Source organism: Scyliorhinus canicula, chromosome 9 (genome assembly GCF_902713615.1).
Source record: "Scyliorhinus canicula chromosome 9, sScyCan1.1, whole genome shotgun sequence".
Lineage (NCBI taxonomy): Eukaryota > Metazoa > Chordata > Chondrichthyes > Carcharhiniformes > Scyliorhinidae > Scyliorhinus > Scyliorhinus canicula.
In genome coordinates this window covers 2539104-2553589 of record NC_052154.1, presented here as the reverse complement: position 1 = coordinate 2553589, position 14486 = coordinate 2539104, and the positions used below count along the sequence as shown (strand labels likewise).

The 14486-nt window shown below is 56.4% G+C and overlaps 1 protein-coding gene across 3 annotated transcripts in view; it reads left to right on the top strand.

The window, feature by feature from the left end:
- pepd (peptidase D) overlaps positions 1 to 14486 on the top strand; it is a 224675-nt gene that overhangs the window by 132096 nt on the left and 78093 nt on the right. For all 3 annotated transcript variants that reach the window (XR_005461732.1, XM_038806189.1, XM_038806190.1), the window contains exon 11: positions 2397 to 2474. Coding sequence is in view for 2 of the 3 variants with exons in the window: in XM_038806189.1 (XP_038662117.1) it covers positions 2397 to 2474 (78 nt within the window). In the remaining variant the exon portion in view is untranslated. The remainder of the gene's footprint in view (positions 1 to 2396; positions 2475 to 14486) is intronic.

The following is a 14486-nucleotide window of genomic DNA, read 5'->3' as shown; positions in this document are numbered from 1 at the left end:
TCTCCAAAGGCCCAGCCTCTCATCTCCAAAGGCCCAGCCTCTCCTCTCCAAAGGCCCAGTCTGTCCTCTCCAAAGGCCCAGCCTCTCATCTCCAAAGGCCCAGCCTCTCCTCTCCAAAGGCCCAGCCTCTCCTCTCCAAAGGCCCAGTCTGTCCTCTCCAAAGGCCCAGCCTCTCATCTCCAAAGGCCCAGCCTCTCCTCTCCAAAGGCCCAGTCTGTCCTCTCCAAAGGCCCAGCCTCTCATCTCCAAAGGCCCAGCCTCTCCTCTCCAAAGGCCCAGCCTCTCCTCTCCAAAGGCCCAGCCTCTCCTCTCCAAAGGCCCAGCCTCTCCTCTCCAAAGGCCCAGCCTCTCCTCTCCAAAGGCCCAGCCTCTCCTCTCCAAAGGCCCAGCCTCTCCTCTCCAAAGGCCCAGCCTGCCCTCTCCAAAGGCCCAGCCTCTCCTCTCCAAAGGCCCAGCCTCTCCTCTCCAAAGGCCCAGCCTCTCCTCTCCAAAGGCCCAGCCTGCCCTCTCCAAAGGCCCAGCCTCTCCTCTCCAAAGGCCCAGCCTCTCCTCTCCAAAGGCCCAGCCTGTCCTCTCCAAAGGCCCAGCCTCTCCTCTCCAAAGGCCCAGCCTCTCCTCTCCAAAGGCCCAGCCTCTCCTCTCCAAAGGCCCAGCCTGTCCTCTCCAAAGGCCCAGCCTCTCCTCTCCAAAGGCCCAGCCTCTCCTCTCCAAAGGCCCAGCCTCTCCTCTCCAAAGGCCCAGCCTGCCCTCTCCAAAGGCCCAGCCTGCCCTCTCCAAAGGCCCAGCCTCTCCTCTCCAAAGGCCCAGCCTCTCCTCTCCAAAGGCCCAGCCTGCCCTCTCCAAAGGCCCAGCTCTCCAAAGGCCCAGCCTCTCCTCTCCAAAGGCCCAGCCTGTCCTCTCCAAAGGCCCAGCCTCTCCTCTCCAAAGGCCCAGCCTCTCCTCTCCAAAGGCCCAGCCTCTCCTCTCCAAAGGCCCAGCCTGCCCTCTCCAAAGGCCCAGTCTGTCCTCTCCAAAGGCCCAGCCTCTCCCCTCCAAAGGTCCAGCCTGCCCTCTCCAAAGGCCCAGCCTGCCCTCTCCAAAGGCCCAGCCTGTCCTCTCCAAAGGCCCAGTCTGTCCTCTCCAAAGGCCCAGCCTCTCCTCTCCAAAGGCCCAGCCTCTCCTCTCCAAAGGCCCAGCCTCTCCTCTCCAAAGGCCCAGCCTGTCCTCTCCAAAGGCCCAGTCTGTCCTCTCCAAAGGCCCAGCCTCTCCTCTCCAAAGGCCCAGCCTCTCCTCTCCAAAGGCCCAGCCTCTCCTCTCCAAAGGCCCAGCCTCTCCTCTCCAAAGGCCCAGCCTGCCCTCTCCAAAGGCCCAGCCTCTCCTCTCCAAAGGCCCAGCCTGTCCTCTCCAAACGCCCAGCCTGTCGTCTCCAAACGCCCAGTCTGTCCTCTCCAAAGGCCCAGTCTGTCCTCTCCAAAGGCCCAGTCTGTCCTCTCCAAAGGCCCAGTCTGTCCTCTCCAAAGGCCCAGCCTCTCCTCTCCAAAGGCCCAGCCTCTCCTCTCCAAAGGCCCAGCCTGTCCTCTCCAAAGGCCCAGCCTGTCCTCTCCAAAGGCCCAGCCTGTCCCCTCCAAAGGCCCAGTCTGTCCAGCCCATGATGTGCCGGTTAGATGGGGTTACGGGGCTATGGTGGGGTAGTGGGCCTGGGTAGAGTGCTCTTTCAGATGGTCGGTGCAGTCTCGATGGTCCAAATGGCCTCCATCTTCACTGTAGGGATTCTGTCATCTATTCTGTCTTCTTATAGAATTTACAGTGCAGAAGGAGGCCATTCGGCCCATCGAGTCTGCACCGGCTCTTGGAAAGAGCACCTGACCCAAGGTCAACACCTCCACCCTATCCCCATAACCCAGCAGCCCCAACCAACACTAAGGGCAATTTTGGACACTAAGGGCAATTTATCACGGCCAATCCACGCACATCTTTGGACTGTGGGAGGAAACCGGAGCACCCGGTGGAAACCCACGCACACACGGGGAGGATGTGCAGACTCCACACAGACAGTGACCCAAGCCGGAATCAAACCTGGGACCCTAGAGCTGTGAAGCAATTGTGCTAACCGCAATGCTACCGTGCTGTCATTTGGGTGTGAACGATACCATGGCCTCAAATGAAGAAGAGCAAAGGAGCTAAACCCTGACAGCACAAGTGAGATGGTCGGCTGATTATTGTGTTGCTGTTGGTGGGAGCCTGTTGTGTAGGTTACCTCCCGAGGTTTCTACATTGCAGCAGTGATTACAGTTAACAAACACTGGATTGACTGACAAACACTTCGAGGCAGACCTGCTGCAGTTTGTTCTGTCTCGAGGGTCCGTAAGAGACTAGTCAGGACTTTACTCAAATCGGTGTGTTTGTTTAATTTGCAGTGGGGTGAATTCTGCTGTCCTGCATTACGGACATGCTGGAGCTCCGAATGACAAGACCATACGAGATGGAGACATGTGGTAAGAGCTGTTTTATCCCTTCTGTTCTACCCTAGGGACACTGGCACAGTCGGTTTATGGGTTGAAGACAGTTGTGCTTCTGACCATTCCCTCTGGTCCGTTCCATGTGACAAACTACCTTCCAATTGAAACATAGAACATAGAACAGTACAGCACAGAACAGGCCCGTGCCGAGCCATGATCACCCTACTCAAACCCACGTATCCATCCTATACCCATAACCCAACAACCCCCCCCCACTTAACCTTACTTTTATTAGGACACTACGGGCAATTTAGCCTGGCCAATCCACCTAACCCGCACATCTTTGGACTGTGGGAGGAAACCGGAGCACCCGGAGGAAACCCACGCACACAGGGGGAGGACGTGCAGACTCCACACAGACAGTGACCCAGCCGGGAATTGAACCTGGAACCCTGGAGCTGTGAAGCATTTATGCTAACCACCATGCTACCCTGCTGCCCCTATGGGCTTTGGAATATTCAGGCTCCAGGCACAATCACTTCTCCGCTGCAGTTTTATTTACCGTTTGGCTTCATGTTAGACTTCCCCGTAAGCCAATGCATAGCTTAGCAAATGAGGAGCTGCTGGCACCGCTCAAAGCCCCCACGGACCCCCGCCCCCAGCTCAGTGCTGGCTTCACCTGCATCTGGCTAATCTGCCGCTCACGGAAACAGTCCATTGATTACCCTGCTTACACTGACACCAGCTGTTAATGGAGTGAATCACTAAACATACTTTCCAGTTGAGAGGGTGGGAAATAATTAGGGGGATTGTGTGTACACGTCTGAGACTTATTTGTGTCTGTACGTGGGTTGTGTGCGTGAGTCTGTGTGCGCGTGGGTCTGTGTTCGCGTGGGTCTGTGTGCGCGTGGGTCTGTGTGCGCGTGGGTCTGTGTGCGCGTGGGTCTGTGTGCGCGTGGGTCTGTGTGCGCGTGGGTCTGTGTGCGCGTGGGTCTGTGTGCGCGTGGGTCTGTGTGCGCGTGGGTCTGTGTGCGCGTGGGTCTGTGTGCGCGTGTGGGTCTGTGCGCGTGTGGGTCTGTGTGCGCGTGGGTCTGTGTGCGCGTGGGTCTGTGTGCGCGTGGGTCTGTGTGCGCGTGGGTCTGTGTGCGCGTGGGTCTGTGTGCGCGTGGGACTGTGTGCGCGTGGGACTGTGTGCGCATGGGTCTGCGTGTGTTTATTTACTCAAATGATGATTCCTCAGCAACCTCACCATCTCCCTCAATCCCTGAACCCCAGCCTATCCCTGACCCTCACCATCTCCCTCTATCCCTGACCCCCACCCTCGCCCTGTCCCTGATCCCCACCATCTCCCCCTATCCCTGATCCCCACCATCTCCCTCTATCCCTGATCCCCACCCTCACCCTATCCCTGATCCCCACCATCTCCCTCTATCCCTGATCCCCCACCCTCACCCTATCCCTGATCCCCACCATCTCTCCCTATTCTTCAATTCCTTCTCTCTGTACAAATGTAACTTTGATCATATTTCCACTTTCTACATTGATATTCTTTCCTGGGTCATTTTTTCACAATTAAATTACGCTTTGATTCCCTTTGTATCCTCGTCCTTAACTTGCCTCTACAGGGAACAATCTCTTTTGATTAACTTTAACAATTCTCTTTGCAATCTTGAAAACTTCAATTATATCATCGCAAGAGCTCTTTCCAAAGTAAACATCATAGTTCCTGTTTGTCTGTAGAATTCAGACTACGTAGTATCTTGCCGAATTATATTTCTTTAGAACTTTGTACTGGGTCTCCAAGGTAAAGGTACAGTTCCTGAGGTCACCCAATGCATTGATTCTGAAACGATATCGAGGGCATGAGTTCAAATCCCAACACAGACGTTTTTAACAATCTGGAAATTACTGGTGTCGGTAAAAGTAACCATGAAGGTATTGAGTTTCTGTACATCGATAAATCGATACATAGATACATAGCAGATAGGAGCAGGAGGAGGCCTTTTGGCCCTTCGAGCCTGCTCCGCCATTCATCACAATCATGGCTGATCATCCAACTCAATAGCCTAATCCTGCTTTCTCCCCATAGCCTTTCATCCCATTCTCCCCAAGTGCAATATCCAGCCGCCTCGTCAATATATTCAAAGTTTTAGCATCAACTGCTATTGTTACAAAACCTAACTGCTTCATTTGGGTCCTTTATCGAAGGAAGCCTGCTGTGTGGGCCGAGCCAGGGCCTCTATGTGACTCCCGTCCCACATCAGCATGGTTGGCCCTCAATACTTCTCTGAAGTGGTCTAGTGTTGGGTCCCAGTGATAGAGGGAGATGAAGTGGCCAAAGCAAACCAGTCAGTCGTCTGAATCCGCAACCTGATCCTTTCCTGAAGGTGGCCACAGCCTTCTGCGGGTAACTAGGATGAACAATCAATGCCGGCCCTGTCAGCAATCCCACAGCCAGAGAATGATTAATATAAATGCAAATGGTGGAGCCCGCTGTCCGTGGATCTCCGGTGAGGATAGGGTCAAGTTTGACATGAAAACTTTGGAGCTGTGGACTGAGTGCTGAGCTCGTGCTGAGCCCTGCCCGGCATTGGTCGCGAGGCTGCAATTCCAGACTGCCCGCTGGGTAAGTGATAGCAGAGGCTGCCCTGCCCACTGGGTAAGTGATAGCAGAGGCTGCCCTGCCCACTGGGTAAGTGATAGCAGAGGCTGCCCTGCCCACTGGGTAAGTGATAGCAGGGGCTGCCCTGCCCACTGGGTAAGTGATAGCAGAGGCTGCCCTTCCCACTGGGTAAGTGATAGCAGAGGCTGCCCTGCCTGCCGACTGGGTAAGTGATAGCAGAGGCTGCCCTGCCCACTGGGTAAGTGATAGCAGAGGCTGCCCTGCCCACTGGGTAAGTGATAGCAGAGGCTGCCCTGCCCACTGGGTAAGTGATAGCAGAGGCTGCCCTGCCCACTGGGTAAGTGATAGCAGGGGCTGCCCTGCCCACTGGGTAAGTGATAGCAGAGGCTGCCCTTCCCACTGGGTAAGTGATAGCAGAGGCTGCCCTGCCTGCCGACTGGGTAAGTGATAGCAGAGGCTGCCCTGCCCACTGGGTAAGTGATAGCAGAGGCTGCCCTGCCCACTGGGTAAGTGACAGCAGGGGCTGCCCTGCCCACTGGGTAAGTGATAGCAGAGGCTGCCCTGCCCACTGGGTAAGTGATAGCAGAGGCCGCCCTGCCCACTGGGTAAGTGATAGCAGGGGCTGCCCTGCCCACTGGGTAAGTGATAGCAGAGGCAGACACCCTGCCCACTGGGTAAGTGATAACAGAGGCTGCCCTGCCCACTGGGTAAGTGATAGCAGAGGCCGCCCTGCCCACTGGGTAAGTGATAGCAGAGGCTGCCCTGCCCACTGGGTAAGTGATAGCAGAGGCTGCCCTGCCCACTGGGTAAGTGATAGCAGAGGCTGCCCTTCCCACTGGGTAAGTGATAGCAGAGGCTGCCCTGCCTGCCGACTGGGTAAGTGATAGCAGAGGCTGCCCTGCCCACTGGGTAAGTGATAGCAGGGGCTGCCCTGCCCACTGGGTAAGTGATAGCAGAGGCCGCCCTGCCCACTGGGTAAGTGATAGCAGGGGCTGTCCTGCCCACTGGGTAAGTGATAGCAGAGGCTGCCCTGCCCACTGGGTAAGTGATAGCAGAGGCTGCCCTGCCCACTGGGTAAGTGATAGCAGGGGCAGACACCCTGCCCACTGGGTAAGTGATAGCAGAGGCTGCCCTGCCCACTGGGTAAGTGATAGCAGAGGCTGCCCTGCCCACTGGGTAAGTGATAGCAGAGGCAGACACCCTGCCCACTGGGTAAGTGATAGCAGAGGCAGACACCCTGCCCACTGGGTAAGTGATAGCAGAGGCTGCCCTGCCCACTGGGTAAGTGATAGCAGAGGCTGCCCTGCCCACTGGGTAAGTGATAGCAGGGGCTGCCCTGCCCACTGGGTAAGTGATAGCAGAGGCTGCCCTGCCCACTGGGTAAGTGATAGCAGAGGCTGCCCTGCCCACTGGGTAAGTGATAGCAGAGGCTGCCCTGCCCACTGGGTAAGTGATAGCAGGGGCTGCCCTGCCCACTGGGTAAGTGATAGCAGAGGCTGCCCTGCCCACTGGGTAAGTGATAGCAGAGGCTGCCCTGCCCACTGGGTAAGTGATAGCAGGGGCTGCCCTGCCCACTGGGTAAGTGATAGCAGAGGCTGCCCTGCCCACTGGGTAAGTGATAGCAGGGGCAGCCCCCCTGCCCACTGGGTAAGTGATAGCAGAGGCTGCCCTGCCCACTGGGTAAGTGATAGCAGAGGCTGCCCTGCCCACTGGGTAAGTGATAGCAGAGGCAGACACCCTGCCCACTGGGTAAGTGATAGCAGAGGCTGCCCTGCCCACTGGGTAAGTGATAGCAGGGGCTGCCCTGCCCACTGGGTAAGTGATAGCAGAGGCAGACACCCTGCCCACTGGGTAAGTGATAGCAGAGGCTGCCCTGCCCACTGGGTAAGTGATAGCAGAGGCTGCCCTGCCCACTGGGTAAGTGATAGCAGAGGCTGCCCTGCCCACTGGGTAAGTGATAGCAGGGGCTGCCCTGCCCACTGGGTAAGTGATAGCAGATGCTGCCCTGCCCACTGGGTAAGTGATAGCAGAGGCTGCCCTGCCCACTGGGTAAGTGATAGCAGAGGCTGCCCTGCCCACTGGGTAAGTGATAGCAGAGGCTGCCCTGCCCACTGGGTAAGTGATAGCAGAGGCAGACACCCTGCCCACTGGGTAAGTGATAGCAGGGGCTGCCCTGCCCACTGGGTAAGTGATAGCAGAGGCAGACACCCTGCCCACTGGGTAAGTGATAGCAGAGGCTGCCCTGCCCACTGGGTAAGTGATAGCAGGGGCTGCCCTGCCCACTGGGTAAGTGATAGCAGAGGCTGCCCTGCCCACTGGGTAAGTGATAGCAGGGGCTGCCCTGCCCACTGGGTAAGTGATAGCAGAGGCTGCCCTGCCCACTGGGTAAGTGATAGCAGAGGCTGCCCTGCCCACTGGGTAAGTGATAGCAGAGGCTGCCCTGCCCACTGGGTAAGTGATAGCAGAGGCTGCCCTGCCCACTGGGTAAGTGATAGCAGAGGCAGACACCCTGCCCACTGGGTAAGTGATAGCAGAGGCTGCCCTGCCCACTGGGTAAGTGATAGCAGAGGCAGACACCCTGCCCACTGGGTAAGTGATAGCAGGGGCTGCCCTGCCCACTGGGTAAGTGATAGCAGAGGCTGCCCTGCCCACTGGGTAAGTGATAGCAGAGGCTGCCCTACCCACTGGGTAAGTGATAGCAGAGGCTGTCCTGCCCACTGGGTAAGTGATAGCAGAGGCTGCCCTGCCCCCTGGGTAAGTGATAGCAGAGGCTGCCCTGCCCACTGGGTAAGTGATAGCAGAGGCTGCCCTGCCCACTGGGTAAGTGATAGCAGAGGCTGCCCTGCCCACTGGGTAAGTGACAGCAGGGGCTGCCCTGCCCACTGGGTAAGTGATAGCAGAGGCTGCCCTGCCCACTGGGTAAGTGACAGCAGGGGCTGCCCTGCCCACTGGGTAAGTGATAGCAGAGGCTGTCCTGCCCACTGGGTAAGTGATAGCAGAGGCTGCCCTGCCCACTGGGTAAGTGATAGCAGAGGCAGGAACAGCTTTCACTCAGTACATTAGATAATCAGCATTTTACCATTCTGAAAGAGGTTAATCTCATCCTCTGACCCTCCATTCAAATTCAGTCTGTGTGTGTGGGTGTCGCTGGGTAGATCAGCATTTATTGCCCATCCCTAGTTGCCCTTGAGAATGTGTTGGGTAAGCTGCCTTCTTGAGCCATTACAGTTAAGGGCAGGCAGTGGCGTAGTGGTATTGTCGCTACACTAGTAATTCCGAGATCCAGGGTAACACTGGGTTCGAATCCCGCTTTGGCCAACGGTGAAATCTGATTAAACCCACCTGCTTTCGGGAAGGATATCTGCTGTCCTTACCGAGTCTGGCCGACATGTGACTCCAGACCCACGGCAATGTGGCTGATTCTCATATGTCCTGGGGGATGGGCACTCTGACCCGGCCAGCCATCCCATGAGCAAATTTTTTTTTTTTTTTTTTTTAAAGTGTTTTTGGAAGAGTGAAATGAAAAAATGAAAATCGCTTATTGTCGCGAGTAGGCTTCAATGAAGTTACTGTGAAAAGCCCCTAGTCGCCACATTCCGCCGCCTGTTCGGGGAGGCTGGTACGGGAATCGAAACGTGCTGCTGGCCTGCCTTGGTCTGCTTTAAAAGCCAGCGATTTAGCCCAGTGAGCTAAACCAGTTGGAGGGGATGAACTTCCCATCCTTTGAAATTTTTATTTGCTAAATATTTATCCACTTTTTTAAAGTTCCATTTGATTCAACTGCTGTCACTCTTTCTGGTTAAATATTATTTAAAAACTTTCACAGATCTTTTATTTCTTCTCCTGCCAGTGATCTGAGTTGATTTGCTTTAACTGGTGACTCTGTGACCAACACAAACCGGATGGGAATGGATGGAGCTCTTCCCGAGCTGCTGCCCTGGAGTACAGTGGGATCAAACACCACTGCCGACCAGGGGGGCCAGGGGCCAGGGCGGTGGGGGGCCAGGGTGGGGGGGGGGGGGGGCCAGGGTGGGGGGGGGGGCCAGGGCGGTGGGGAGCCAGGGCGGTGGGGGCCAGGGCGGGGGGGGGGGGGGGGGGCAGGGGCCAGGGGCCAGGGCGGTGAGGGGCCAGGGCGGTGGGGGGCCAGGGTGGGGGGGGGGGGCCAGGGCGGTGGGGAGCCAGGGTGGTGGGGGGCCAGGGCGGTGGGGGGCCGGGGGGGGGGGGGCCAAGGCGGTGAGGGGCCAGCGTGGGGGGGGGGGGGCAGGGGGCAGGGGCCAGGGCGGTGGGGGGCCAGGGCGGGGGGGGGGGCAGGGGCCAGGGGTCAGGGCGGTGGGGGGCCAGGGGCCAGGGCGGTGGGGGGCCAGGGTGGGGGGGGCAGGGGCCAGGGGCCAGGGCGGTGAGGGGCCAGGGCGGTGGGGGGGCCAGGGCGGTGGGGGGCCAGGGCGGTGGGGGGCCAGGGCGGTGGGGGGCCAGAGCGGTGAGGGGCCAGGGCGGTGGGGGGCCAGGGCGGTGAGGGGCCAGGGCGGTGGGGGGCCAGGGCGGTGAGGGGCCAGGGCGGTGGGGGGCCAGGGGCCAGGGCGGTGGGGGGGCCAGGGCGGTGAGGGGACAGGGCGGTGGGGGGGCCAGGGCGGTGGGGGGCCAGGGCGGTGGGGGGCCAGGGGCCAGGGCGGTGGGGGGCCAGGGGCCAGGGCGGTGGGGGGCCAGGGGCCAGGGCGGTGGGGGGCCAGGGGCCAGGGCGGTGAGGGGCCAGGGCGGTGAGGGGACAGGGCGGTGGGGGGCCAGGGCGGGGGGGGGGGGGGGCAGGGGCCAGGGCGGTGAGGGGACAGGGCGGGTGGGGGGCCAGGGCGGGGGGGGGGGGCAGGGGCCAGGGCGGTGGGGGGCCAGGGCGGTGGGGGGCCAGGGCGGTCAGGGGCCAGGGCGGTGGGGGGGGGGGGGCCAGGGCGGGGGGGGTGGGGGTGGGGGGGCGGGGGGGGGGGGCGCCGGGGCGGGGGCCAGGGCGGGGGGGGGGCCTGGGGCCAGGACGGGGAGGGGCCAGGGGCCAGGGCGGTGGGGGCCAGGGCAGTCAGGGGCCAGGGGCCAGGGCGGTGGGGGGCCAGGACAGTTGTGGGCCAGGGGCCAGGACGGTGGGGGGCCAGGGCAGTGGGGGGCCAGGGGCCAGGGCGGTGGGGGGAGTGCGGTATATTTGGACTAAGGACAAACCCATTTACAACCAGTGCGGCCAGTTCATTTAAACTGGTGTACTCTGGGGGCGTTGGAAGTTCTTTATTCCAACCCTGGCCCACAACCAATTTGATTAAAGTCGGCCTCAGCCCCAGATTAAACAGAAGATCCAGGTTCCACTCCAGAGTCCAGAGATTCAAACCTGTGACCCAAACTGACAATCCAGTACGGTGCTGAGGAGCGCAGTACTCTGAACCTTTCAGCTGAGTATCGTCAGCTGTCTAGGGTGAATGTAAAAGATCTCCCAGCATTGTTTCAGACAAGAATGTGGGAGTTATTGTCAAGTGACCTGACCAATATTAATCCCTGAACCACTGGGAACACAATCTGGCCATTATCACATGGAGTTTGTGTGCGTGCTGTGTGCAAATTGGCCTCATACGCCCTGGATCGCAACACTTCTGAAAAGTAAAATAAAATAAAGGCAAATCACTGTGGATGCTGGAATCTGAAACAAAACAGGAAATACTGGACAATCGCAGTGGGTCTGACAGCATCTGTGGAGAGAGAAGGGAGCTGACGTTTTGACTCCTTGTCAAAGAAGTATGTCTGGAAAGTTCTTCATTGGCTGCAGAGAGCTTTGTGACAATCTGAAATGGGAGGCGTTGTATAAATGAGCCTACGTTGCTGAATGGAATGTGTTTTCAATGTGGGGGAATCTCAGTGTGTGTGTTTTTGCGGGGGAGCAGGCGTGTATGGGGATATTAGTGTATGGTGGGTGTTGGGATGTGTGAGGGGGGGGAGTTTGCGTGACTGGAAGGATCAGAAATCTGTTGGCAAGTCAGCAGTGATTTTCACTTTGAATATTGAAACCATGTTCAGCCCGTTTGACTTTCATTTTCTTGTTTCCCGTCTCCAGAGAAAGGGTTATCAGCATGTGGTATCAGCCCTGCCTCGGGACACTCTTGTTTACTGCTTCAGTTTTGATTCTTAATCACACTTGGTGATCTCTTGCATGTGATTGATGAGTGATTTGGGGTTTTCGCTGTAACCCTGCAATGTCTGAATTCTCACTGATCCCTTGAAGCTTTCTATTGATGTCCGTCAGCCGGGCTGAGTGTAGGACAGGCTTCTACTTGCATCGCAGATTAACAAAACCTCGGCTGGTGCTCCAGAGGGGAGTGCAGCACTGCTGGGGATGTTTTCTGTCCAATGTGATATTAAACCGAGGCCCCGTTTGCTCTCGAAGGTGAATATAAAGATAGAGCAAAGCTGTTCAGCCTGGTGCCCTGGTCAATATTGTTCTTCAACTAAAACTGGTGATTTGGCCGTGGTCACGTTGCTGTTTGTGGGATCTCGCTGTGCCCGACTGCCTCTCCTTCCCAATTCCTGTGTTTGTAATTGAGTTGTCACAGCAGCTGACCAGCTGACCAGCTGGAAAATGCTTTCAGACATTCTGAGAAGCGGGAAGGGCACTTTAGAAATTGATTTTCTTTTTGTTTGCTTTTCCTGTTAGGTGTGTTCAATGCCACACGGTAATTTACTTTCACTTTGGCAGCCTTCTTTTTCCTCAGACAATAGTTTGCATCCTGACGATGAACCCTGGCAAACATTACTTGTGTGGGTAGCAGCCCCCAGCAGCTGTTACATAGCAAGATCCCGTGTGCAGCTACCATCCCGGATGCAGCATTTAAGATATGCAACCAGATTTTGGTGATGCTGTTTGAGGGAGGAATGTTGGTGAGGATGGCGGGTGGGTTTCTCTGCTCCTCGTCCAGCGTCAGTCAGTCCACAGGCAAGATCAGTACAGCCAACCTGCACTGATTGGCTGTAATTACAACCCAGTGATTCTTGCTGCAGAGATCTCAGAGGAGCAATCAGGCAAGAACGTCACCCTCGGTTAAATGACGCACTCGGTCATGTTCACTGGCTGGGTTCGGCCCTAACTGGGCCACGCCCTGTTCCAATGCTCGGGAACCGACATTGACCCTCAGTCCTGCAACATCTCAGATTTTTAAAATTCACATCCGTGCCTTCAACCCCTTCCTCACCCCTTCCTCACCCCTCCCAGTGTCCTGCTGTGCTGCAGCGAGTAGCACTCTCACTCCGTGAGTCAGAAGGTGACAGGTTCACGTCCCTTTCCAGGTACTTCAGCAGAAGAAGTGAGGCTGAGACTGCAGTGCGGTAGCCAGGGAGTGCTGCGCTGTCGGAGGTGGGTGGAAATGGCACCATTTCACAGAGCAGCAGGGGCAGTATCCCCCTGCGTCCTGGCCAATGTTTCTGCCCCAGTCACAGATTATCTCACATTGCTGTTTGCGGGATCTTCCTGTGCACACATTGGCTGTCACATTTCCTGCGTTGCAACTTTACATCATTGGCTGTGACGTCCTGAGGTTGTGAAAGGTGCCATATAAATGCAAGTCTGTATTTTAATCTCTACTACCTGCTTCAGTCCCGCACCGTCTGAGATCCCAGCACTTTACTGATCCCAGCCTCATACACCTCCCTGATTTTAATGCTCTGTTGGCTGCCTTGGCCTGGGATTTAAACTCCCGAATTTCCTCTTTAAACATTTCCACCCCAATCCATTAAGACACTCCTGTGCTTGACCAAGCTTCTGGGCATCTGTCCGAACCCTTTATCTAGCCCATTGTCAAATTGGGTTTTTGATGTCACAACTATGAAATGCCCTGAGAGGTTTTACAATGTTAAAGAGCGGGTGCTCTCACCGTCTGTGTCTGTGATAGGGATGATCTTTCTGTCCAGGAGGTGGCAGTGTCGTACTGTAAGTGGAGCCGCTGGACCCTGTTCCTGTGAGCAGGCAGGCTCAGGGACGCGCAGTTCCTCAGCCTTTGCTCCCTCCCCTCGTCACTATGCTCTTCCCCATTGAGGTTCCTCAAACCTATCACCCCATTTTTCCCTTCCCTTGGGGAGAAGCAGCTGCCCCTGAGGGCAGTGTGAAGATGCCCAGGCTGACGCAGCCTCCCTCACTCCCACTGGGGATTTCAGTGACCGAGGGATCGATCACTGTAGCTGATGCCGTGAGAAACATTAACCCTGCACACGTGACAACCCGGGCTGCCCCCCACAATACACAACCCTCAATACACAATCCCCCCCAATACACAATCCCCCCCAATACACAATCCCCCAATACACAATCCCCAATACACAACCCCCCAATACACGACCCCCCAGTACACAATCCTCCCAATACACAACCCCAATACACAATCCTCCCCAATACACAACCCCCAATACACAATCCTCCCCAATACACAATCCTCCCCAATACACAATCCTCCCAATACACAACCCCCAATACACAATCCTCCCAATACACAATCCTCCCAATACACAATCCTCCCAATACACAACCCCCAATACACAATCCTCCCAATACACAGCCCCCAAATACACAACCCCAATACACAATCCCCCAATACACAAGCCCCCAAATACACAATCCCCCAATACACAAGGCCCCAAATACACAACCCCCAATGCACAATCCTCCCCAATAAACAATCCTCCCAATACACAACCCCAATACACAACCCAATACACAATCTTCCCCAATACACAAGCCCCCAAATACACAAGCCCCAAATATACAACAGCCCAATATGCAATCCTCCCCAATACACAATCCTCCCCAATACACAACCCCAATACACAATCGTCCCCATACACAATCATCCCCAATACACAATCGTCCCCAATACACAATCGTCCCCAATACACAATCGTCCCCAATACACAATCGTCCCCAATACACAATCGTCCCCAATACACAATCGTCCCCAATACACAATCCTCCCCAATACACAATCGTCTCCATACACAATCCTCCCAATACACAATCCTCCCCAATACACAATCCTCCCCAATACACAATCCTCCCCAATACACAATCCTCCCCAATACACAATCCTCCCCAATACACAATCCTCCCCATACACAATCCTCCCCAATACACAATCCTCCCCAATACACAATCCTCCCCAGTACACACCCCCAAATACACAACCCCAATACACAATCCTCCCCAATACACAACCCCCCAAGTACACAACCCCAATACATAATCCTCCCCAATACACAACACCCAATACACAACACCCCAATACACAACACCCCAATACACAACACCCCAAATACACAACACCCCAATACACAACACCCCCAATACACACACCCCAAATAGACAACCCCAAATACACAATCCTCCCCAATACACAACCCTAATACACACATCTCTCCCC